The sequence below is a fragment of the Vicia villosa genome, linkage group LG3 (genome assembly GCF_029867415.1).
Source record: "Vicia villosa cultivar HV-30 ecotype Madison, WI linkage group LG3, Vvil1.0, whole genome shotgun sequence".
NCBI classification, from domain to species: domain Eukaryota; kingdom Viridiplantae; phylum Streptophyta; class Magnoliopsida; order Fabales; family Fabaceae; genus Vicia; species Vicia villosa.
Window position 1 is genome coordinate 214,871,690 of NC_081182.1, and position 26,334 is coordinate 214,898,023.

A 26,334-nucleotide genomic window follows, 5' to 3' on the forward strand; every position below is an offset into this window, starting at 1 on the left:
TATTCGATAAATGATTTATTAAATAAATTGAAAAAAATAAAACTTATTTTTATTAAAAAGAATGGAGGGAGTATACCGGTGAAACTTTCTTCCCTTTTCTTTCTTTCTCCACCCACACGACCTCGATTATCAAGAGAATGGACTCTATTTTGAATACAGCTTTGGAAGAGATATGCTCCCAGTTTGAACACGGAGTCACTCTTCAATCCCTATGGTCAAAACTCCATTCATCTCCTCCTCTCACTCCTTCATTCCAGAAATCCATCTTCACTAACCTTCTCCGAATCCCTACTCTCCGTTTCGAACCTCCTAACCCTAATTTTGACACTAATCACGCCAATATCAAAATCTTCCCGCAACAAACCCTCGCCGATAACTTCCTCGGTCTCTACGATCCTCAATCACTCCAACAAGCTCAAATCCGCGTCCTTCATCTCCTCGCGAATGCCAAACACGACGGTATTACTCAATCTCAGCTTGCTAAGCTCTTGAAAATTGATCCGAACAACTTTCACTACGTTCTCAGGAGTTTGGAATGTAAGGGCTTAATCGTGAAACGTTCTGCTCTTGAAAAGAAGAAACATGTTGGGGGAGTTTCTACTTCCACTAACTATGTACCTACTAATATTACCACTAATTTAGTTTACTTGCGTCGATATTCCAAGTCGATCGCCGAGCATCAGAGATTTGAACTTCAAATCACTCAATTCAATAATCGGGACGATAAATCCGAGCTTCGAACTAATGTCGTTCTCGCGGATTATGAACCTCAAATCAAAGCTATTTCTGACAAACTAGCAAATGCCAATGGCAAGGTTCTTATTTTTTGTTTTCACTCTGCTTGTCATTTATATATAATAATTATAATGCTCATTAGATTAATTTTCTTGTAGGTTCTTCCTGTCATTGTTATTAAGAAGGATCTTGGTTACACCGGATCGCGTCCAAAACAAAGGGCTTGGAGACAAGTGTGTTTAATCTTTTCCAAAACTGAAACCCTATATTCTGTTTTACGTAGCGCTATTTATCGATTACCTTATTTTTTTTTTCCATTGTGTGATCAGATTGCTCACCGGCTGAAAACGCATCATATTGTCGAGCAGTTTGATGCTAAGGTGAATGGCAAGGTCAGTTAGTTATTCTATCAAAACTAAACAAATAAGTAGTCAGTCACGCAAAGAGTTAAAGCAGATTGTTTTCGTTTGTTATTGTCCTTAACTGCACGATTTAACTTGTTTGTAGATTGAGTCTTGCATGAGGCTACTTGATCCAATTACTACTGGGTCTGAAAAAGAAGATAAGAATTCAGACTCTGGGAATATAAGTAAAGTCAACGATCAGTTTGTGGAGCTTCCTATTGAGCATCAAGTTTTTGATATGGTTGATACTGCAGGATCAGATGGTATTTCTATAAAAGAGGTACACGCTTGATTCTTATATTGACTTCTTTGATAGGACATACGAAAGTGTGTCAATGCCGGGAAAGAGAAACTTTCTTTTTTTTTTGACAAAAGGAAATGAAAAAGATCTAAAAATATTAGCGTCAATATATTGTTTGGGATATTTATTAATAGCAAGATATATTAAAGGTGTGTCAATCATCACGGGATGACATAAATTGATTTCTTTTGGAGCTGATGCTCACAGTTCAAATATGCACAATGTTTCCGTTTCACTTTTCATTTATTTGGATGTTTCATATAAACAGATATGTGACAGGCTTCAGATTGATCTGAAAAAGAATCACGTTCGACTTGTCAATTTATGCTACAGATATGGAATGAAAGCACAAGAAGAACAATGCGATAAGTCTAAGACAATTCGAGTTTGGACATCTAGAAATTTCAACCCTGAACTCGAAGTTTCACTTATTCACAAGCTCGACGAAAATAAAACGTTGGACCAACATGTGTCTGATAGTTCTTCAAAAATAAGACCTGAATCCGAGGCTTCAATTTTCGAAGGAGAACTTGTTGGCCATGACCAATTGGAAGATATAGGAGCTGGTCCGAAACTATTACGTGCGGCTACAAACAATGTAGAAACACCGACAAACTTGCAGGGTTCGGCCCTTGATCAAAGGGGAACTATTTCTCACAGCAAACCAATCAGTTTACCTAGGGGGGCGAACAATGCGTTGTCAGTAGCATCATATGATGTATCGACACCATTCACTGCTGGAGCATATCCAAGAAATCCAAGTCTACCGATCTCATCTGATAGCACTAAAAGGGCAATCAGGATACTAGAAAAACTAAAGGTCTGTCATATTTTCTTTTCATATGCTTGTTGCCGAGGAAACAATTGTTTATTGTCATAAAATATTTACTCTCTTTTTCTAAGACCAAAATGCTTCTCATTTTTACTTATGCAGGAGGAAAGGTTTGTTTTGCGACCGGAGCTAAATAGGTGGCTTAATACCTTTGAGAAGAATAAGTCCAGAAAAGTGGACCGAAAGACTATTGATCGAATATTGGCTATACTTCAGGAACAAGGGCAATGCAAGTGCATAACAGTGCATTCTCCTGTTATTGCTGAATATTCAAGGACCACTGATTGTGTGGTTATTATGCATCCATCCATAAATCTATCTCCTGAGTTATTTGATGAAATACGAGATAAAGTGAGATCATTTAATACTTTTATTCGCAGCAAAAGTATTCGACCTCGGAAAGATGATGAATTGATACCTGTAATGGAGGATATTCAGAAAGTTCAAAGCGATAGAGTTCCAGGTCGGCAGGCAGAAGTAGCAGAAGCCATGCGTGCTAATGGATTTATTTTATCAAAAATGATTCGTGCTAAACTGCTGCACTGTTTTCTTTGGGATTATCTGCATAGGTCAGAAAGCCTTAGTGATACTTTATCATCTAACGGTCTAGATGATAATCCTCATAGTAGCAGCAAACTATTTTCTCTAGACGCGGCTATTAAAGCAATTCCACTGGAACTATTTTTACAAGTTGCCGGGTCCACTAAAAAGTATGAGGAAATGATTGATAAGTGCAAGAAGGGTTTATGTCTCGCTGATCTTCCTCCTAATGAGTACAAGTGTTTAATTGATACTCTAGCAACTGGAAGACTGTCATTAGTTATTGACACTTTAAGGCGGTTAAAGGTATTCCTTGTTGACTGTTAAGCTAAATTTGAGGTTTTGCGTTTATGTTTTATCAAGAATGTTGCAGAACTTCGAGGGTCTGCACCTCCTTTCATGCCAAAATGACCCTTTTCCTGTCAAGTTTCCCGTTAAACGACTCTTCCCTATCTTCCCCTGTTTGTTCTAAACATAAAGACACAACATTAATAAAACATAACTGCTCCTAATATTATAATAACTTCCCACTAATCACTCCTAATACTATAACAATTGCTACTCAAAATTATAACTAATTAATGAAAAGTCTAACACAATCTCTCTATACCTGTAAAAAATCTTTCATTTGTTTGCAATCTTTATTCATGCGAATTTGTTTTTACACCCCTATTCTAGGAGTTATTTCTTATTCAAAGACAGGATCCTAACAGTTTAATTGATATAAACATTGTTTAACTTGTAGGTCTAAAATTATGAAGAAACAATGAGACAGAAAACTAATATGATTGAATGATTGACAAATATAGATTTATATAGTGTGTTACAATACACTAACCTCGCAATCATATGATATTAATAATTGGGTCAAGTACTAGTATTGAGTAAGAATGGTTGAGACCTGAGTGAGTGGGAACAGTGTTATCAAAGGTAGATGGTGTTGTCAGTTAAAAGGTGAAAGTAAAGAAGTACTAGGAAATAAAAAAATAGCAGGCTAATATATGTAAGATTACAATTACATTTTAAAATTCTAACAATGCTTGCTTGATGTGTATTTCTTTTTGTAGCTTATTCGGATGATAACTTTACAATCTACAGACGGAGTTAAAACTCCACATACTTTGACACACATAATGGAACTTAGGCCTTACATTGAAGAACCCCTTTCAAATGATGAAGCATCTTTAAGTTTTATGTCTCATGATCTTCGACCAAGAATTAGGCATGATTTTATTCTGTCTAATAGATACGCAGTTGATGAATATTGGCGAACATTGGAGTACTGTTATGCTGCTGCTAATAAAAAAGCTGCTTTATATGCATTTCCTGGATCTGTGGTCCACGAGGTAATATCATATTCAGTTTTCATGCTGTATGTCTGATTCCAGTGCTGTATTTTATTTTGAGATCTCAACTCCAATCCAAACTAAAGATGTTTTTTTCTTCTTTTAATTTTGTTAGCTTTTCCGCTTCCGTTCATGGGCATCTAATCGCGTGATGACAGCTGAGCAACGTGCTGAGCTTTTAAAGCATGTTGCTAAGCATGATCTTAGTGAAAAAATTTCATACAAGGATTGTGAGAAGATTGCAAAAGATCTGAATCTTACCTTGGAGCAGGTTGGTTTGTTTAAAGCTGTTAACTTGATTTTGTTCATCTGTTTTGGAATACGCAATGTCAGTATTGTATCTCTTCCATCAAGATCAGTAGCTTAGTATATCTGCGAGGGAACATAGTTTTAACGGGCTTCTCTCACGTCTTAATCAAATACTGTTAGAGATTTCTTGCCTAAACGAAGTGTTTAAATGTTTGTCACTTTTTTGTACTTCCTGAAATATTAGTCTTTTATATTATTTTGTATATTTTTAGTAAATCTTCTTTTATCAATTATTGTGAAGCATTAATGGCCTCGATCTATGATCAATATGCATATGAACAGTATGATCCAATTGACCTGTTGAACCTATTGTTCATTATAAATTTAGAGACAAAAGGTTGGTCATGGTAGAATAAACTGTAAATGGGAAGTGAGCTCATAATTTTGAACTTCAAATGAGGGATTTGTTGCTTTTGTGAAATGATATTTAAGTTGACTCATTTGAATGTTTGTGCCGCTGTTTACTGTTTTAAGATGACCAACTGTTGCTACTTTTTCCAGCAAGTATCCATTTTTTTTTTTTTTACTTTTTTTAATGTCACCTGCAGGTACTTAGCATGTATTATAGTAAGCGTCGCCACGGTCTTAATCAGTTAAATGATGAAGAGAGTGAAAATAATTCACTTGAACGCAATGGTAATTCATCTCGTCGCAGGAAGAAAGATTCTTCCGAGTTCAGGCCATCAAAATATGCAAGAATTGATGCAAATGTTATGGACAAGCACATTGATGAACCACAAAATATGGACATTCATTCAAAGGAGCAAGCGACCCATGCGCAAGAGTTTGAGGAGGGTAGTTATGAAATTGAGGGTTCTCAAGACTGCTCTCCATCTATTAGCCGGTGTATCTTAACTTCAATGAGGCCACCACGCCAAAGCAGATTCTTATGGTCAGACAGAACTGACAGGTAAGAGAAATTTTGGAGCCTGTTAAATGCTTAGCCAAATAATTATTTTTCTGTAGAAGAAATAGTGGCTCTTTGACGATGTGTCATTTATGTCCAAGCCAACCTTGGCAAAATAATACAGCTTACTGTTGCTTGTATTTTTAATATAATTGGTGGTAGCCAATACACTGACCGTATAGGTGGATCCAGTTATCCTTATTAGTAGCACATTGAATCAAGCTCGAATACAAAAGATTTTTTTTTATGGGTTAATTTCGGTTTAGCTGAAGTTTCGGTTCCTTTTTTAAAGGTTGAAATTTTGTTCGCTCAATTTTTTAAATTTATAACATTTTGATTAGTTGTAAAATTGGTTTTCAAATTTGATGACGTGGCTTCGTATGCCAATTAGTAGGCTGACATGGTGTTTGATTGGATTGTAAGTATTTGATACTTTATCAAGGAAGTTCAATTCATCTGAAGATATTTTGCATGCATAGTCATTAAGGTAATATAAAAACATTCAACGGTTGGACTTGTGAAATTTAATGTCTACAAAGAGTTATTAAATGGAGTAACTCAATCAAGAGTTACTCTTGGAGGCCCATCGGTAGGCCCAACATACTTAGGAGAAAATGGAAAACGAATGGAGAAAAAAAGAAAGAAAGAAGTAAATCGGCCTAGGATTCATGGAAGCAGCTGGGTGAAGGAGAGAGAAAAGGGTCCAATGATAATTGAGTTAGTTGAGAAGTGAGAAAGGGAACAAGCTTAACAGAATGAACATGTGGCATGGGGGAGTAGAGAGAGATCGGGAATCAATGAGAAGGGAGAGAATGATTATTACAGAGTGGGTAGAAAAAGTAAGGGGTTTGAAGAATTCCCAAGTTGTTTGGGGATGGTTGGGGTTGAGAAGAGAGGTTATTTTCTCCGTTTTTCTGATGTTTATCCATCTTTTCATTGGCATTCTACAAGGAGCTAGACTCCATCCATAACCATTTTCTTTCTTTTTTTATCATCCATATTTCCACATATTGTATGAAGAGGAATTAGCCTCTGTTTTAATGTTCAATACCAATTCAGTTTCTGTACATTGATGTTGTGTATATTTCTGTTCCTATCACTTGTCTGAGTATCTATGATTGTATCTTATTTCAGGCAATTGGTGATCCAATATGTTAGACACCGTGCTGTTCTTGGTGCCAATTATCATCGCATAGATTGGGCCTCACTTACTGATCTTCCGGCCCCTCCACAAGCTTGTAGGAGAAGAATGGCTTTGCTTAATGGTAACTTAAGATTTAGGAAAGCTGTGAATAGACTCTGTAGCATGCTCAGTGAACGCTATGCAAAACAGCTGGAGAAGTCTCAGAACTTGTCATCAAATAAAGATGATTGCAGACTGTTTGCGCAATCCCAGTCTAGTAAAGGTGTTCACAATAATTTTAGTCCAGATGTTGAAGTTCAAAAGGGTAGTCTAAATGGAGAAGCCTGGGACAACTTTGAGAACAAAAGTATTAAGACAGCCCTTGAGGAGATTCTTCGCTGCAAGATGATGGCCAAGTTGGATGCCTCCTCACAAAATGTTCAATCGCAATATGAAGATCGAAATGAATATGTAATTCTCTAACACTTTAATAATATTAATAATGAATAATAATAGTTACATAATAATAATAATAATAATAATAATAATAATGTCCAGTTATTGCTTTCCAAAGTTCTAAATGAGACTTCTCACTTTTTTGTTTTATTCTAATTTTTTTTAGTTATTAATATCATATCCCTTTTTGAGGAGTCTTTGTTTAAATATTTGATGTAATACAGTCTTCATTTATTTTGTATGCTGTCTGGTCTGACTCAAGGAATCATTTTATTTTATTTTGCAGGAATCTCAAGAAAATAACAAAACTACATCAGCTGTTCATAGTGAGATTATTCAGAGCCATCACGGGAAACCCCAAACATTTTCTTCCCAAAGATCACGTCTTGACATGAGAATGTCTAAGTTTCTAAACAACAGGCCCAATATATATGGACAAGTATATGAGTCATTGGCTGTTTCAAATGCCGTGGAGTTATTTAAGCTTGTTTTTTTAAGCACCGCTACCAGTCCACAGGCACCAAATTTATTAGCAGACATTCTTCGGCGTTATTCAGAGCATGATCTACTTGCTGCTTTTAACTACCTTAGAGAGAAAAGAATAATGGTAAATAGTTCAGCTTCTCGTCGTTTATATTCATGGCATGATAGAAGATGTTGATGGACTGTGTGCTCAACTTGACCTTATACTGTTGGTTGCTTTAGTATTTACCTTTATTGTGCATCATTTGAGTTTGCTGTACACGTCATATTATGTATCATATGTTTATATAATGCATAAACTGAGGAATATGTTTTCATGTCATAATAATTTAATCAGTTTCTAGAGGACTTTGTTATGATAAAACTAATACATCTAGAATTGGAAGAGGCTTTTAAGTCTGCTATAAATGTATATCATATAGAAAATGGGTTGTAGATTAACATTGAGAGAATGTATGCAACATATAAGTCTTACATGTAAAAGCTGTAGCTTAGTCAGAGACAATGAGAACATGACCCTGTTTTGATATTCAACTTATTTGCAGCTTATAGCACAAGTGCTTATCATGATAGATAGGGACTTATGTTAAAGTTGTTTTTATAGCAAAAGATAAAATAAAGTTAAATTGTTTTCGAGTAAGCTATAGGCTATATTCTTAAACAATCTTGGAGAACTTATGAAAATAAGCTAAAAATAGCTTATGAATAATGTTATAAGCTGTTTTTATAAGTTCTTCCAAACAGTCTCACAAATTTTATGTCAGTAGATAGGCTCAAATAAGTCAAGTCAATCCAAACTGACCCCATGTTTGTGAACACACGTCCAAAGGTTAATATTGAGTATGATTGAAGTACACGTATACTCACATAAAACAGGTGACACACCCACTTCAACTAGGCGGAATGTACTTATTAGGTTTACCAAAACCTAGCTAATATTTATTAAACTAATAAGTTGTTAGTAACTATAACTTTCATTTTTCATTTGCTATGTTTGTCTGGTATTGATGCTACTTATTTGAATTTGATTCTGCATTTTGAGATTTTTAGCATTCTGTTTTCTTATTCTCCTCCACTTCCTCTGTTACTATTTTATATAGACAACATGAAATATGTGTGTTTTAGAAAGCTCTAATTACATTGGCATTGGACAGGTTGGAGGCAACAGCAGTCGATTTGAACTATCACAGCGGTTCTTTCACAGTATTTCCGAGTCACCATTTCCGTTTGAAACTGGAAAGCAAGCTGTTAAATTTTCTGTGTGGCTGAAGGAAAGGGACAAAGACCTCAACGTAATGGGGACTGATCTTGCTGAAGATCTTCAATGTGGGGACACTGTTCATTTGTTTGCTTTGATCTCATCAGGAGAACTTTCAATTTCACCAAGCTTGCCAACTAATGGTGTTGGAGAAGCTGATGAATTGAGAAGTGGCAAGCGTAAATCTGATGCCAGTGGGTCTGCCTTTAGTGACAAAACCAAGAAACTAAAATCCTTGTTCGGAACAGAGGGTGAAATTATTTCTCGCCGGGAAAAAGGTTTTCCTGGTATAGTAGTTTCTGTTCGCCGCACGACAGTCTCGAGAGCTGATATTTTAGATTTGTTCAAGGATAATGATAATAATAACAATGACCAACATTTTGAGGGGGATTTTCAAGTTAACAAGGCCCAAAGCAGTAACTATTCACTTACTGATCATATGTTGGAAACAGTTAACTCATGTGACCAAGTACCTGAGAATAATAATCACATTGAATCACCCTGGGAAGCTATGGCAGAGTATGTACGCCGTTTGATGACAGTACCTTCCAATCAAGAACAAGAATGTGCTGTGTGTGCTGAGGTCTTCGTGGTTGTTTATTCTACCATCCAGAAGGCTGGTGACCAAGGATTAAGCATGGGAGAAATTTCCCAAGCTATAAACTTGCCAGGTATAGATGCTATGAAATACAATCTTGTAGTATGTGATTGGCTTAAAATCGATAAAAAGTTCAATTATTTTCCAATTTCCATTAGTTTGTTTATTGTGTTTATGGCTTTATGTCTTTTAGGAGCAGAGTTAGATGGACTGATTGTTGATGCTCTTCAAGCATTTGGAAAAGTCTTAAAGGTCCTCCCTCCTCCTTGTTCCAATTATTTATAACATCTTATTTAGATTTTGCTGTAGTTTGCAACATCATTTCTAGTTTTAGTCATTTATCTCAGAAGAGATTGGAAGTTTTTGTTAAAAACAGTGTTGTTAAATATCGGTTATATCGCCGATATACCGGTTTTTCATATCGGAATTTGTCTATCCGATACGATATCCGATATTCCGTTTCAATTTTGCGACGCTCCGCATTTCGGCCGTTTTCTAATATACCGGTATACCGGTTTTGAAGTTCATATCAGAATTTATATTTTTCTGATCATTATTTTAATAAGTTATATTAAAAAATAATTGAAATATTGAATGTGAAGAGGTGGAAGGAAAAAATAGGCTACGAAGAGTTGGAGAGGTGGCCAGTAATAATTAGTAAGTAGGATGTGAAGTGTGAAGAGGTGCAGACTAATCAAGTGAAAACGTGAAGAGGTAAAGTAATACTCCCTCCGTTTCAAAATTGCAAAGAGGACACTTATTGTGAGACGGAGGGAGTAATAAAGTGGAGAGCTGTATGGATATTAACATAATCTTGGTAGTCTCGAAAATAGAAGTGAACGTGAAGAGGTATATTAATTGGTGTGATTATATATAGGACTAATAGGAGTCATAGTCCATCACCATAAATTTCTCTTCACTATTTTCTTTCTTCACATTCATTCTTCCTGGTCATTCATCTCGTCTAGGTAATTCTTATTTCTTTTCTGTTTTCTTCTCAATTTTGTTTTTTGGTTTCATTTCTTCTAGTTTTCTCAAACTAGTTTCTTTTCATTCCATTCTATTGGGTTCTCTGCTTTCAAGTCCTTAAACCCTCTGTTTTTATACATTTGTTATAGTATGGAAAGTGGTGGTGAAACATCAAAACTTTTTTAATAATTGTTTATGTTAGGAGCTTTTATATGTGTTTCATATTTTATTTTATATATAAATATTTATTTTAACCGCCTTTATGGTTTCCGCTATTTGCCCGTTACGATATCCGATATTTCTCATATCGGGTTTTTGGTGATCCGATATTTTCCGCGATCTGATATTAACAACACTGGTTAAAAATTACAATAGTTTATTCTCTGGTTCAGCTTCCAAACAAGTTTGATTTCTTTTTTTAGGTCAATGCTTATGACTCTGTTCGTATTGTTGATGCCCGATACCGCCACAAGTACTTTTTGACAGCGGTGCCTGGTTTTCGTCCTGTTCAACCTTCTTCAAACAAGACCGTTAAGGAAAGTGATGATACATGCAAGCTTTACAAATCAGATAAAAGTGACTCTGCTGCTGCTGATGTTCTGAGGGAAAGAAACAGTGGCCTTGATAATGTGCACAAAGTGACAATTCTTAATCTTCCACACGAGGATGTGGACCATGAAAATCAAGCTTGTGACATGAACGAAGGCAGCATGCAAATCAGATTTGGCCCGTCGAGACAAGATCATGAGAAAGATATAGTCAAGATTCCTTCGGGTGAATTATGTATGCCAATATTGCCATGGGTCAATGGAGATGGGACCATCAATAGCATTGTTTTCAAGGGACTCAAACGTCGTGTTCTTGGAATAGTGATGCAGAACCCAGGGATATTGGAGGTATATGAATATATTGTTCTTTGACGAAATTTATTTAAGTTTTCATAGAACTTTCAACTTTTAAAAATAGTTGCTAGTGGGTGTTGTTGCATACTAGCTTTTTACTCTAGTCCAGGTTAGATGAAAACAACAAATTGCAAAGCTATCAATTTTTAAATAGTAAACTGAGAAAATATTGAATGAGCTGCAGGAATATGATAGATATGGTAAGGTATATGTGAGGAAAAGACAAAAAGGGAAGGAGAGAGAATAGAATCTATAATAGATTGTGCTGCACATGGGTCTGACAGTTGGCAGCCTGTGAGTGGAGAATAAATCCTAGGATTCAGTATTTAATGATTGGTTCAGCAATCATTAGGGTACGCAGAAATTGAGTAGTGGAATATCCACTTGGGAGAGTAATAGGCTTCTCTAAGAGCCTCTGTCATTTCTATCTTTTTTTTCTGCAATTTCTAAGCTTTCTGCTTTTAGCTTGTACTACTAGATCCCATTTAAACTCTAGTAGCTTAATAAAAATCAGAACTTTCTTACACAATCTTGTCCTTGTTTATTTACTGTTTTTAGATATTAAATTGAATCCTATCAATTTGGTATCTAGAGCCTTGGTTTCTTCTCCTCTGTGAATGGTCTTTACACGAAAGGTCATGGAAAACAGAGTCGACACAATCGAACAGAGGATGGATAACTTGGAGGGAACGATGACACAAATTCGTGAGCTAGTGTTGGAGCAACAAGCACGACCACAAGTGACGGTGGAACAGATTAGACAACTGATTCAAGAGAGACCTACTCGGAATCGTAGACGCAATGGAAGAGGGTACGAGGAGGAAGAAGACGATGGAGGTAGCGACCGGAGTACGTTGTCACGGGAGTCGCGACCTCGTTACCATCGTAGGGGAGGCGAAGGTGGATCCCGGTTCTTCGGAGGGAGGAGACGACTGGAGATTCCGATCTTCAAGGGTGAAGATGCGTACGGCTGGCTGGTACGCATTGAAAGATACTTTCATCTTAATGGAGTCAGGGTGCAGGAGAAGTTGGAAGCAGTAGTGTTGGCTATGGAGGATAAGGCCCTGAACTGGTATCAATGGTGGGAAGAACAAGCTCCTTTAAGAACTTGGGAGGAATTTAAGTTAGCAGTGATGAGGAGGTTTCAACCGGGTCTCTTGCACAACCCGTTGGGACCTCTGTTGAGCTTAAGGCAGAAGGGGACGGTGGTAGAATATATGGAAAAATTTGAAATGATGGTGGCTCCATTGCGAAGAGAGGAGAGAGGTATGTTGGACTCCATTTTTATGAATGGATTAAGGGAAGAGATTCAGGCAGAGTTGAAGCTTCATGAGAGTCAGAGCTTAGCTGAACTCATGGACAGAGCTTTGTTAATTGAAGAAAAGAATGAAGCCCTAACAAAGAAAGGAGGAACATGGAAGGATAGAGGAGGATCTCTGAGGATTAAGGATCCTGGAGATTTTGGAGGGTTTAAAAAGGAGAATGAGAAGACTAGCAGTGGAGGGAATGAGAAGTTTAAAGGGAGGAGATTGAACCCTGCTGAACTGGAGGAAAGAAGTAAGAAGGGGCTCTGTTTTAAGTGTGGGGATAAGTGGAACAGAGACCATGTATGCAAATTCAAACACATGAGTTTGAAACTATGTGTGGACAGTAGTGAGGAAGAAGAAATAGAAGAACAAACAGAGGTGCAACAAGGGAAAGTGATGGAACCAGTGGAGGAACTTCATACTTTGCAGCTGTCTATGCAAAGTAAGGAAGGATTTACTTCAAACAAATCCTTTAAGGTTTGGGTGAAGGTGAAAGATAGGGAGTTACTAACCTTAATTGATTCAGGAGCCACTAGTAATTTTGTTGACTCAAGGTTAGTGGAGGAGTTAGGGTTGAAGGTGGTGGAAACCCCTACCTATGTGATTGAGGTAGGAAATGGTGAGAGAGTCAAAAATCAAGGAGTATGTGAAGGATTGACATTCTACATACAGGGAATAGAGTGCAATCAGAATTTCTTCTTGATGGGACTAGGAGGATCTGATATGGTGCTAGGGATGGACTGGTTGGCTAGCCTAGGAAGTATTGAGGCTAATTTTGGAGAATTGAGTTTGAAGTGGAAAGAGAAGGGCAAGGCATATCAGATTCAAGGAGATCCTGCCTTATGCACCAGGCAGGCCTCTTGGAAATCTATAGTGAAGGCCTTGAATGATGAAGGTGTAGGGTTCTATCTGCAGAGTTTACAAGCTGACACAGTGGTAGGACTGTCAGAAGTGGAAGAATGGAAAAAGCTGTTAGATTCATTTGAAGAGGTTTTCCATCTGCCTGCAGGTTTACCCCCCATAAGGGAGCATGATCATGCCATTCGACTGAAAGCTGAAGCAACTATCCCTAATATCAGGCCCTATAGATATGCATTTTTTCAGAAGAATGAGATTGAAAAGATTGTGAAGGATATGCTTCAAGCTGGCATTATAAGGCACAGCACCAGCCCTTTTTCAAGCCCAGTTTTACTAGTGAAGAAGAAGGATGGAGGCTGGAGATTCTGCACAGATTATAGGGCTTTGAATAAGGTAACCATCCCTAATAAATTCCCTATACCTGTGATTGAGGAGCTGCTGGATGAATTGGGAGGTGCTAACATCTTCTCTAAACTAGATTTAAAATCTGGCTACCACCAGATCAGAATGAAGGAAGAAGACATAGAGAAGACTGCTTTTAGAACACATGAAGGTCACTATGAATACCTAGTGATGCCGTTTGGGTTAACCAATGCTCCCTCAACATTTCAAGCCCTAATGAATGAAGTGTTGAGGCCTTTTCTTAGAAAATTCTGTTTGGTTTTCTTTGATGACATCTTGGTTTATAGCAAGAGTAAGGAAGAGCATGAGGAGCATCTCACCAAGGTTCTCAAAGTCTTACATGAACAGAAACTATATGCCAACAGAAAGAAATGCTCCTTTGGCCAGGCAGAAGTGGAATATTTAGGCCACATCATCTCTGGAAAGGGAGTCTCAGCAGATCCCAAGAAGATTGAAGATATGATCAAATGGCCTATACCTAAGGATTTAAAAGGGTTGAGGGGATTCTTAGGTTTAACTGGATATTACAGAAAGTTTGTGAAGGATTATGGAAGGATTGCCTGGCCTTTAACACAACTACTCAAAAGAGATAACTTCAAATGGAGTGATGAGGCTCAAGTAGCTTTTGAGAAATTAAAGGTAGCTATGACTACACTGCCTGTGCTAGTGATGCCAGATTTTGAGAAGGAGTTTGTATTGGAAACAGATGCTTCAGGCAGAGGAATTGGAGCTGTACTCATGCAAGAAGGGAGGCCAATATGTTATATGAGCCAAACACTATCTGGGAGGGCTCAACAAAAGTCAGTTTATGAAAGGGAGTTGATGGCTGTGGTGATTGCAGTCCAAAAATGGAGGCCCTATTTATTAGGCAGACATTTTAAAGTCCACACTGATCAAAAGAGCCTCAAATTCATCACTGAACAGAGAATTATGGGGGAGGAACAGCAAAAATGGTTATCTAAACTATTAGGCTTTGACTTTGAGGTTAAGTACAAACCGGGTAGGGAAAATAGTGCTGCAGACTCTTTGTCTAGACAGATGCAGTATGCTCATATTTCCACCATTCAGTGTGAATTCTGGGAGGGATTGGAAGAAGAGATCCAAAAGGATGATAAGCTAAAGGCTGTGGTGCAAGCTTTGGTGCTGGATCCTCAGGGCCAGAAGGGGTTTCAATTGAAAGGAGGGAGATTGTATCATGAGAATAGAGTAGTTGTAATACCCCGTATTAATTAAATGCTCTAATGTATTAACTGACACTGAGGTTTTATCAATTGATACGTTAGAGATGCTTTTGGACATTAAGTTAGTGGTGTTAACTTAAAAGATATTTTTCTTATATCCTTTTCTTTCTATTTCTTTCTCATTCTTTAAAACAAAACAAGATTCTAGAGAGAAGGAGTAGAGAGAAGGAGGAGCAAGAAGAGAAAGAGGAAAGCTTGGATTTCGATCATTTCTCCGCCGAATCAACTCATCTTCGACATCAACGACTCTTAATCGAGGTGGGTTCTAGTTAGAAACTTATAACTTTGATTGTGGATGAGAAATCATAAGTTTTGATTTAGGGATTTTATTGAGGGAAATCTAGGTTTTGGATCGAATTCATCTATGATTATGAATAAGTGTTTACAATCCATAAATATATCATCTATAGGTTGTATCTATGCCTTATTATGATCTGGAACAGGTGTGAAAGGATTTAGATGGTTTTTGAACCATGGATCTGTGTATGAGGCAGAGCTGAGAACTGAGTTCTCGCGCGCTTCGCGGCGCGAACGGGGCTGCGCGGCGCGAACTATGCAGGTTTTAGGGGTTCTGCTTCTGCCTTCAGCACGCGGCGCGTACTGGGTGTCGCGGCGCGAACAGTTGGAAATCTTTAGAGCTTTGCTTCTGCCATAGGGTTCGCGGCGCGTAGATTAGTTAGCGGCGCGAACAGTGTTAGAAATTATAGTGGTTTGCTTCTGCCAGAGGGTTCGCGGCGCGACCTAGCTGTTGCGCGGCGCGAACTGAAGCTTCCTTAACCAAATTTTTCTTAACTCAACGGAAATTGTTTCAAGCATAACTTTTGAACCATAACTCTGTTTTAATCACCGTTCGAAGTGATAGGAAGCTAAAAGCGTGTACTTTCTAGTAGTATAGGTTTTGGGAACAAAGGGGGAATTATTTAATCGAGAATCGGGAAATTGCTTGAGTACTTGGGTTGGTTTTCGTTCGAATTCTTGAGAACGTTATGCTTTTAGTATGATACTTGTGTATTCTATATTTGTACTGAGTTCTATTGCAGGTGGATTAGTATACCTTGTTATAAATGTTTATATCAAGAGGGTTGAATAACTTCATTGTTATGTGAATAAAGGATAAGTGAGGAAAACTAGGAATTGTTAGGTTTTATAGCTTAACAAAGAAAACCTAGGATGAGACATTATATGGAACATACGTGTTTTGAATCTTATGAGGAAAGGCTAACAGGCCTAGTGATTTGCGTGAGCGGTCACCAAAGTATGAAAGGCTAACAGGCCTAGTGGTTTGCGGAAGCGATCACCATTGTTGATGTATTAATCGGAACCGTAGTATTTTCTTTACTCTTTATTTTTTTCTTTGAATGCTAACAGGCATTCACCGTGCGGAAGGGCACATAATCTTGGCAGGTTTGATTCCCGCTTTTGTGTACGAATGGAACCTACGGGTAGAGACTTGTGATGGTGTACGGGCCATGTGAAGTGACGATTCATGGGGAAAGGCTCATGAGTCCGAATCCATTTCGTATGTCAAGATTTTTCCAAAGGATTCATGACTCGTGCCACCTCCTAGACGTAGAAGGGGACGGGAATATGGGGATGCCTTGGTATTGGTTTCCGATTAATAATCTTGTGTTGAGTTGTTGAACTCTAAGTATGATTCCATATAATGTTAGTGTGAGGACTCAAGGTCTAGTTCCTTATGACTTGAGACTTATAGATTAGAACCTTGTAAAGCCGAGAGGATCCATAGGATAGGGAACTCACTGGGATTTTATATCTCACCCCATTATATATTGATTTCAGGTACTACAGGTTCCGCGAAGGGTAAGGAGAAAGAAGTTTGATTTCCTTATTCCTTGTTCTTATTTTGGATATGGCGAAGCTTCCGTTGTGGAGTTCTTTTGAGATCATTGTCTGATCTAGTTCTTAGCTTTTTATTTTGAACATCTTGTATGTATTATGCCATTGTGTAGAACTTTAGTATTTGGGCATTAATATGTATAATGTGTTGTCTAGGAACTTATTGGTATTTCAGTACCAAATACTTGGATTCATGTATACTTATATGATTTGATGCATGTATTTATATATGGGTGTTACAGTTGGTATCAGAGCAGGTCGTATCCTCGACCTAGCCATGAGATATTATAAGTGTTTCTTTCTGTCCAAGATGTGTTGTGTTCCCATGAGTTTTGTTGTGTTATGACTATGGCATTGAGCCTGATCAACTTAATCCCATTTTGATAACCTCCAGGAACATGGCGGACGGACGCAGGACTCGTGGTCGACCCCCCACACGACCTCCACAAGTGAATACACCGGATGGCGGTGCGAATGTTCCATGGCCCCAGTTCATGCAACAGATGCAACAGCAGCAGAATCAGTTCATGCTGCAGATGATGCAACAGATGAATGGCGGTCACAATGCTCCAGTGGTTGTGCCCGAAGCTGTAGGTGGGACTTATAGAGATTTCATTCGCATGAATCCTCCGGAATTTCATGGTGGATTAGATCCTATAAAGGCGCATGAGTGGGTGGCCAATGTAGAAGGAATCTTTGAGATCGTGCATTGTAGTGAAGAGGACAAGGTAGTGTTTGCTTCGCATTCGCTAAAAGGTCCAGCTATGAGGTGGTGGAAGGGTGCTTCTGCTTTGATGATTACTCAGGGAGTACCTAAGGAATGGGAGAATTTCAAGACCACTTTTATGGAGAAATACTTTCCTAGTTCACTGAGAACTAAGAAGGAGTTGGAGTTCCAGCAGTTAAGGCAAGACAATATGTCAGTAGCTACTTATGCTGAGAAGTTTGAGATTTTGGCTGCTTACTCTAGGCAGGCCGCGTATGCTCCTGATGAGGGTTGGAAGGTGGACCAGTTTCTGTTTGGTTTAAGGGCTGATATCTCACATAGTGTGTCCCAGAGGGAGTTCACTACTTATACAGAGTTGTTGCGACAATGTTATGTGGCCGAGACTAGTTTGAAGAAAGTTCAAGCTGAGGAAGATTTGAAGAAGAAGAATCAACATGAAAGAGGAAGGCCAAGCCAACAATTTCGACCTAGGCCACAAGCTTTCAAAGGAAAGCAAGTGCAAGGTCCTCGGTCTAGTGCACCTCCGGTGTGTCGTAGTTGTGGTAAGAATCACCTTGGAAGATGTGCCTTTGAAGGGGCGAAGTGTTTCCATTGTCATCAAGAAGGGCATATGGCTAGGAATTGTCCTCAGAATAGGAATCAAGTTCAAGGAAGGGGTACTGGTAGAGTTTATACCTTGGATGCTAAGAAGACCAAGGGTGATAACTCTTTGATTGCGGGTACGTGTTTCATTAATGGGCATTCTTGTTTTGTTCTATTTGATTGTGGAGCAACACACTCTTTTGTGTCATTACAATGTATGAAGCGACTTGGGTTGCAAGCTACTCCTTTATTTCCTCCTATGGCGGTTACTACTGCTATGGATGAGATGGTAGAGACACCGTTGGTGTGTGAGAATTGTGTGTTATCTGTGGGTGGTAGGAATTTCCAGATTGATCTTGTTTGCTTACCACTTAAGAAGGTAGACGTTGTATTGGGAATGGATTGGCTTTCTGCTAATTCGGTGTTCATTGGGTGTGAGGAGAAGTTAATCATTATTCCAACTGAAGAAGCTACTCCGAAGGATGTGTTGACTACTATACTAGAAGGTACGGTAGGTATGATTAATTTCTTGTTTGAGAAAGAGAAGTCTGTTCTGTTGGTTCTCACTAAGGAGACGGGTGACAAGTTAGAGGTTTCACAAATTGCTGTCGTTAGAGAATTTTCCGATGTTTTTCCCGAGGATGTCACTTCTCTTCCTCCGGAAAGGGAAGTGGAATTCTCTATTGACCTGGTACCGGGAACGGCTCCTATATCCGTTTCTCCGTATCGGATGGCACCACTTGAATTAAGAGAATTGAAGGGGCAGTTGGAAGAACTGATGGCTAAACATTTTGTGCGACCTAGTGTCTCACCGTGGGGAGCTCCAGTGTTGTTAGTAAAGAAGAAGGATGGTGGGATGAGACTATGTATTGATTACCGTCGGTTGAATAAGGCCACCATCAAGAACAAATACCCTTTGCCTAGGATAAACGACTTGTTAGATCAATTGAAAGGAGCCTGTGTGTTCTCGAAGATTGATTTGCGGTCAGGTTATCACCAAATCCGTGTGAAGAGCTCAGATGTGCCCAAGACTGCATTTAGAACCCGTTATGGTCATTACGAATTCTTGGTGATGCCTTTCGGTGTTACGAATGCTCCAGCTGTTTTCATGGATTATATGAATCGGTTATTTCAGCCTTACTTAGATCAATTTGTGGTAGTCTTTATCGATGACATTCTTATTTATTCTCGTACTCCGCAAGAGCACGAAGAACACCTGAGGATTGTTCTGTCGGTACTGCAAGAAAATCAATTGTTTGCTAAGTTAAGTAAGTGTGAGTTTTGGATGACAGAGGTAAGATTTCTTGGTCATGTTATATCTCAAGGAGGTGTGGCAGTGGACCCGACAAAAATTGAAGCGGTAATTAATTGGGAGAGACCGAGCAATGTCTCAGAAGTCCGAAGTTTCTTGGGCTTAGCCGGCTACTACAGAAGATTTATAAAAGGGTTTTCTCAATTGGCTTTACCAATGACTAGACTTACTCGGAAGGAGTGTCCTTATGATTGGGATTCGGGATGTGAACAGAGTTTCATGGGCTTGAAGGAAAGATTGACGACTGCTCCTGTTTTGATCGTTCCTGACCCAAATAAGTCCTATGAAGTATTTTGCGATGCTTCCAAGAAAGGATTAGGAGGGGTTTTGATGCAGGATGGTCAGGTGGTAGCATACACATCTCGACAGTTAAAGGTTCACGAAGAGAATTATCCAACTCATGATTTAGAATTGGCTGCAGTTGTTTTTACCCTAAAGGTGTGGCGTCATTACTTGTATGGAGTTCATTTTGAAATGTTCAGCGACCACAAGAGTTTAAAGTACCTATTCGACCAGAAGGAGTTGAATATGCGTCAGAGGCGGTGGATGGAATACTTAAAGGATTATGATTTTGACTTGAAGTATCATCCAGGCAAAGCAAATAAAGTGGCGGATGCTTTGAGTCGGAAGGTGTTAAAGAGGGCCGAATTGATGATGTCAGAGTATGCATTATTGGAGAAATTTCGAGATCTCAACCTTCAATTTGTTTGGACCCAAAATGGAGTATTGATGGGAAACTTGAATGTTAATTCTACTTTGAGGAACGACATCCAACAAGCACAAGCGTCTGATACTAAGTTACAAGAGGTGTTGGTTCAACCAGGTTTTACTCGAGCTACTGATGGGGTGATTATGTTTAATCAGAGGATTTGTGTTCCGGATGATGCGTTATTAAAAAGAAGGATTTTGGATGAAGCTCACAAGGGTGCTTTCACTATACATCCGGGTTCTTCAAAAATGTACCAAGATATGAAAGGGGATTTTTGGTGGTCCGGAATGAAAAGAGATGTCGCAGTGTACGTATCAGAGTGTGCGGTGTGCCAACAAGTAAAGATTGAACATCAAAGGCCGGGTGGATTGTTACAACCACTAGAGATTCCAATATGGAAGTGGGATAGTATTTCAATGGATTTTGCGGTTAGTTTACCTCGTACTCAAGGTGGATATGATTCTATTTGGGTGATTGTAGATCGGTTGACGAAATCTGCACATTTCTTAGCCGTGAAGACTACTTACAAGGCAAGTCATCTTGCACGGTTGTTTATCGCAGAGATTGTGAAGTTGCACGGTGTACCCTCTAGTATCGTGTCGGATAGAGATCCAAAGTTTACTTCAAGGTTTTGGAGAGCTTTCCAGCAAGCGATGGGATCTAAATTATGTTTGAGCACGTCGAACCACCCTCAAACAGATGGTCAGACGGAACGGACGATACAAACCTTGGAGGATATGTTAAGAGCGTGTGTGCTTGAAAGTAGAGGAAATTGGAAGGAGCTTTTGCCATTGATTGAATTTGCCTACAATAACAGTTATCATGCGAGTATCGGTATGGCACCTTATGAGGCATTATATGGAAGAAAATGTAGAACACCGTTGTGTTGGTCAGAAATTGGTGATGATAGAATTTTGGGACCCGAAATTATTCAAGAGACCACGGACAAGATTAGAATGATTCGTGAAAAGGTTAAACAAGCACAGGATCGTCAGAAGAGTTATGCGGATAACCGCAGGAGGCCTTTGGAGTTTATGGAAGGTGACCATGTATTTTTGAAGGTTACTCCGAGGTTGAGGTTGAAAGGACCGTTTAAGTCAAGGAAGTTAAGTCCGAGATACGTGGGACCGTATGAGGTTCTAGAGAGAATTGGTGAAGTAGCTTACCGTTTAGCCTTACCACCTTCTCTATCAGAAATGCATGATGTTTTCCACGTGTCTCAACTGAGGAAGTTTATTCCCGATCCTCTCCAGCCGGTGTTACCAAATGCAATTGAGATAGAATCAGATTTGACTTTTGAACCCTTACCGAGCCGTATCGTAGGAAGAGAGACTAAAGTGTTACGCAACAAGGAGATTCCCCTCGTCAAGGTTCAGTGGGATGTGACGCATCCGGGCGATGCTACATGGGAACTTGAATCGGAAATGCGGGATGCTTACCCTCACCTTTTCAGGTAATTCTTAAATTCGAGGACGAATTTCTTTTTAAGTGGGGGAGGATGTAATACCCCGTATTAATTAAATGCTCTAATGTATTAACTGACACTGAGGTTTTATCAATTGATACGTTAGAGATGCTTTTGGACATTAAGTTAGTGGTGTTAACTTAAAAGATATTTTTCTTATATCCTTTTCTTTCTATTTCTTTCTCATTCTTTAAAACAAAACAAGATTCTAGAGAGAAGGAGTAGAGAGAAGGAGGAGCAAGAAGAGAAAGAGGAAAGCTTGGATTTCGATCATTTCTCCGCCGAATCAACTCATCTTCGACATCAACGACTCTTAATCGAGGTGGGTTCTAGTTAGAAACTTATAACTTTGATTGTGGATGAGAAATCATAAGTTTTGATTTAGGGATTTTATTGAGGGAAATCTAGGTTTTGGATCGAATTCATCTATGATTATGAATAAGTGTTTACAATCCATAAATATATCATCTATAGGTTGTATCTATGCCTTATTATGATCTGGAACAGGTGTGAAAGGATTTAGATGGTTTTTGAACCATGGATCTGTGTATGAGGCAGAGCTGAGAACTGAGTTCTCGCGCGCTTCGCGGCGCGAACGGGGCTGCGCGGCGCGAACTATGCAGGTTTTAGGGGTTCTGCTTCTGCCTTCAGCACGCGGCGCGTACTGGGTGTCGCGGCGCGAACAGTTGGAAATCTTTAGAGCTTTGCTTCTGCCATAGGGTTCGCGGCGCGTAGATTAGTTAGCGGCGCGAACAGTGTTAGAAATTATAGTGGTTTGCTTCTGCCAGAGGGTTCGCGGCGCGACCTAGCTGTTGCGCGGCGCGAACTGAAGCTTCCTTAACCAAATTTTTCTTAACTCAACGGAAATTGTTTCAAGCATAACTTTTGAACCATAACTCTGTTTTAATCACCGTTCGAAGTGATAGGAAGCTAAAAGCGTGTACTTTCTAGTAGTATAGGTTTTGGGAACAAAGGGGGAATTATTTAATCGAGAATCGGGAAATTGCTTGAGTACTTGGGTTGGTTTTCGTTCGAATTCTTGAGAACGTTATGCTTTTAGTATGATACTTGTGTATTCTATATTTGTACTGAGTTCTATTGCAGGTGGATTAGTATACCTTGTTATAAATGTTTATATCAAGAGGGTTGAATAACTTCATTGTTATGTGAATAAAGGATAAGTGAGGAAAACTAGGAATTGTTAGGTTTTATAGCTTAACAAAGAAAACCTAGGATGAGACATTATATGGAACATACGTGTTTTGAATCTTATGAGGAAAGGCTAACAGGCCTAGTGATTTGCGTGAGCGGTCACCAAAGTATGAAAGGCTAACAGGCCTAGTGGTTTGCGGAAGCGATCACCATTGTTGATGTATTAATCGGAACCGTAGTATTTTCTTTACTCTTTATTTTTTTCTTTGAATGCTAACAGGCATTCACCGTGCGGAAGGGCACATAATCTTGGCAGGTTTGATTCCCGCTTTTGTGTACGAATGGAACCTACGGGTAGAGACTTGTGATGGTGTACGGGCCATGTGAAGTGACGATTCATGGGGAAAGGCTCATGAGTCCGAATCCATTTCGTATGTCAAGATTTTTCCAAAGGATTCATGACTCGTGCCACCTCCTAGACGTAGAAGGGGACGGGAATATGGGGATGCCTTGGTATTGGTTTCCGATTAATAATCTTGTGTTGAGTTGTTGAACTCTAAGTATGATTCCATATAATGTTAGTGTGAGGACTCAAGGTCTAGTTCCTTATGACTTGAGACTTATAGATTAGAACCTTGTAAAGCCGAGAGGATCCATAGGATAGGGAACTCACTGGGATTTTATATCTCACCCCATTATATATTGATTTCAGGTACTACAGGTTCCGCGAAGGGTAAGGAGAAAGAAGTTTGATTTCCTTATTCCTTGTTCTTATTTTGGATATGGCGAAGCTTCCGTTGTGGAGTTCTTTTGAGATCATTGTCTGATCTAGTTCTTAGCTTTTTATTTTGAACATCTTGTATGTATTATGCCATTGTGTAGAACTTTAGTATTTGGGCATTAATATGTATAATGTGTTGTCTAGGAACTTATTGGTATTTCAGTACCAAATACTTGGATTCATGTATACTTATATGATTTGATGCATGTATTTATATATGGGTGTTACAGTAGTAATTCCAAAGGATTCACCTAGGGTGGCTTGGATTATGAATGAATTCCATGATACAGCTGTAGGTGGCCATTCAGGGTATCTCAGAACCTACAAAAGAATTGCTAGTGTGGTTTATTGGGAAGGGATGAGAAAGCAAATTCAAGCTTATGTGCAGGCTTGTGAAGTATGCCAAAGAAACAAGTATCAAACCTTGTCACCAGGGGGGCTGCTTCAACCTTTACCAATTCCTTCACAGACATGGAGTGATATATCCATGGATTTCATTGGAGGATTGCCTAGGGCTCAAGGTATGGATACTGTGATGGTAGTAGTGGACAGGTTAACTAAATATGCTCACTTCATTCCTATTAGCCACCCCTATACAGCCAAAAGCATTGCTGAAGTTTTCATTAAAGAAGTTGTAAAGCTCCATGGATTCCCTAGTTCTATTGTGTCTGATAGAGACAAGGTTTTCTTGAGCAATTTTTGGGCTGAATTGTTCAAACAGGCTGGTACTAAGCTGAAGTATAGTAGTGCTTACCACCCTCAATCTGATGGCCAAACTGAGGTGGTGAATAGATGCTTAGAGACCTATCTAAGGTGTGTTACTGGGCTGAAACCTAAGCATTGGCCTAAATGGCTAGCCTGGGCAGAATATTGGTACAATACCAATTACCATGCCTCTCTCAAGACCACTCCTTTTGAAGCCTTATATGGGAGGGTTCCTCCAATTCTAATCAGAGGTGACACTCCTCCATCAGTGGTAGATGAGGTCAACATACTTACTGCTGAGAGAAACTTAATGATTAAGGAATTAAAGGATCAATTATGTAGAGCCCAAGAATTGATGAGAGGACAAGCAAATAAACATAGAAGAGAAGTGGAGTATGAGGTGGGAGATATGGTGTTCCTGAAAATTCAGCCTTACAAGATGAAGAAGTTGGCCAAGAGATTAAACCAGAAGTTGAGTCCTAGATATTATGGACCTTATGAGGTGATTCAGAAGATTGGGGCTGTTGCTTATAAACTAAAACTGCCTGAGGATACGAAGGTGCACCCTGTTTTTCATGCATCCTTACTTAAGAAGGCAGTAAACCCTTCTGTGACTCCACAACCACTGCCAGAATGCATGAATGAAGAATGGCAGCTGGAGCCTGAGCCTGAGAAGGTGATTAGTGAAAGAAGGAATGAGCAAGGAGAGAAGGAAATTCTAGTGAAATGGAAGAACCTCCCAGAATTTGAGAATTCATGGGAATTAATTGAGAGAATGCAGGCTGAATTTCCACACTTTATCCTTGAGGTCAAGGATAGTTTTGAAGGGGGAAGAGTTGATAGATATGGTAAGGTATATGTGAGGAAAAGACAAAAAGGGAAGGAGAGAGAATAGAATCTATAATAGATTGTGCTGCACATGGGTCTGACAGTTGGCAGCCTGTGAGTGGAGAATAAATCCTAGGATTCAGTATTTAATGATTGGTTCAGCAATCATTAGGGTACGCAGAAATTGAGTAGTGGAATATCCACTTGGGAGAGTAATAGGCCTCTCTAAGAGCCTCTGTCATTTCTATCTTTTTTTTCTGCAATTTCTAAGCTTTCTGCTTTTAGCTTGTACTACTAGATCCCATTTGAACTCTAGTAGCTTAATAAAAATCAGAACTTTCTTACACAATCTTGTCCTTGTTTATTTACTGTTTTTAGATATTAAATTGAATCCTATCAGAATATAAGTCCGGTGGTCAGCTACCCAAGTTAAATCTTTACAGTATTCCAATAAGAAAAGAAAAAGCTTACTGACAATTTCATTTTCTTTGTGCTAGGAGGATATTCTACGTCAGATGCATGTGCTGAATCCACAGGTATCCTTTCTATGATTTCTATTCTGAAACTCTGGTCATTGGTTTCACATTATATTTTGAGAAATAGTGGTTACCACCTGCAATCTTCTAGTGTTACCCACTAACTTACCAGTTGCCACTACACCCTTCTAGTTTCAATTTATGTCTAGTTGTGTAGGAGGCTGTACTATATTGATTGTTTCATTATGCTGATTGTGAACATCAATTTTAATACACTATCGTTTTTGCTGTTGTTACTTATGCATTTTCTTTGTTTTCTCACAGAGCTGTAGAACTCTTCTGGAATTGATGGCGCTGGATAAGCACCTAATTGTGAGGAAAATGTACCAAAGAAGATTTGGCAGAGGCCCCTCCTTGCTACAGAATCTTATTGGAAGCAAATCGAGTCAACAAAAGTGGATTTGCGCAGAGCATTTCTTTGCCAATCCTATGAGTACTTCCTTGTTGTAGGGAAAATATATGGGTATTGGATATGTAAAGTAGATTAATATCATGTATAGATATATAGGTAATTTCAGATACTGATATTAAAGTTCATATTTGGAAGAATCATAACTTAGATAGCTTGCAATATATTTTAAACTTAAGAGCTTTTTGAACTCCATGTTCTGTTCTGACTTAAGAATATCAATATTAAAGATTCTTTGTATTTCATTTTTCATCTACTCAAGAATCAACAAATATTTGCAAAATGCCATGATAAATGCAC

The 26,334-nt window shown here is 38.8% G+C and overlaps 1 protein-coding gene across 3 annotated transcripts; it reads left to right on the forward strand.

The window, feature by feature from the left end:
- The first annotated feature begins 58 nt into the window (after positions 1–58).
- LOC131593525 (uncharacterized) lies at positions 59–26,279 on the forward strand. 3 transcript variants are annotated; one of them, XM_058866037.1, is made up of 16 exons: positions 59–815; positions 894–968; positions 1,065–1,127; positions 1,243–1,419; positions 1,709–2,260; positions 2,375–3,118; positions 3,880–4,158; positions 4,274–4,429; positions 5,016–5,377; positions 6,509–6,968; positions 7,240–7,560; positions 8,591–9,365; positions 9,486–9,544; positions 10,684–11,157; positions 25,587–25,625; positions 25,890–26,279. In XM_058866037.1, the coding sequence occupies exons 1-16, from the start codon at positions 138–140 to the stop codon at positions 26,073–26,075; spliced, it is 5,400 nt and encodes a 1,799-aa protein (XP_058722020.1). In that variant the 5' UTR covers positions 59–137; the 3' UTR covers positions 26,076–26,279. The 3 variants fall into 3 exon arrangements, with proteins under 3 accessions (XP_058722020.1, XP_058722021.1, XP_058722022.1); XM_058866038.1 differs by having other exon boundaries at positions 669–810; XM_058866039.1 differs by lacking the exons at positions 59–815; positions 894–968; positions 1,065–1,127 and having other exon boundaries at positions 1,283–1,419; positions 1,774–2,260.
- The last annotated feature ends 55 nt before the right edge of the window (positions 26,280–26,334 follow it).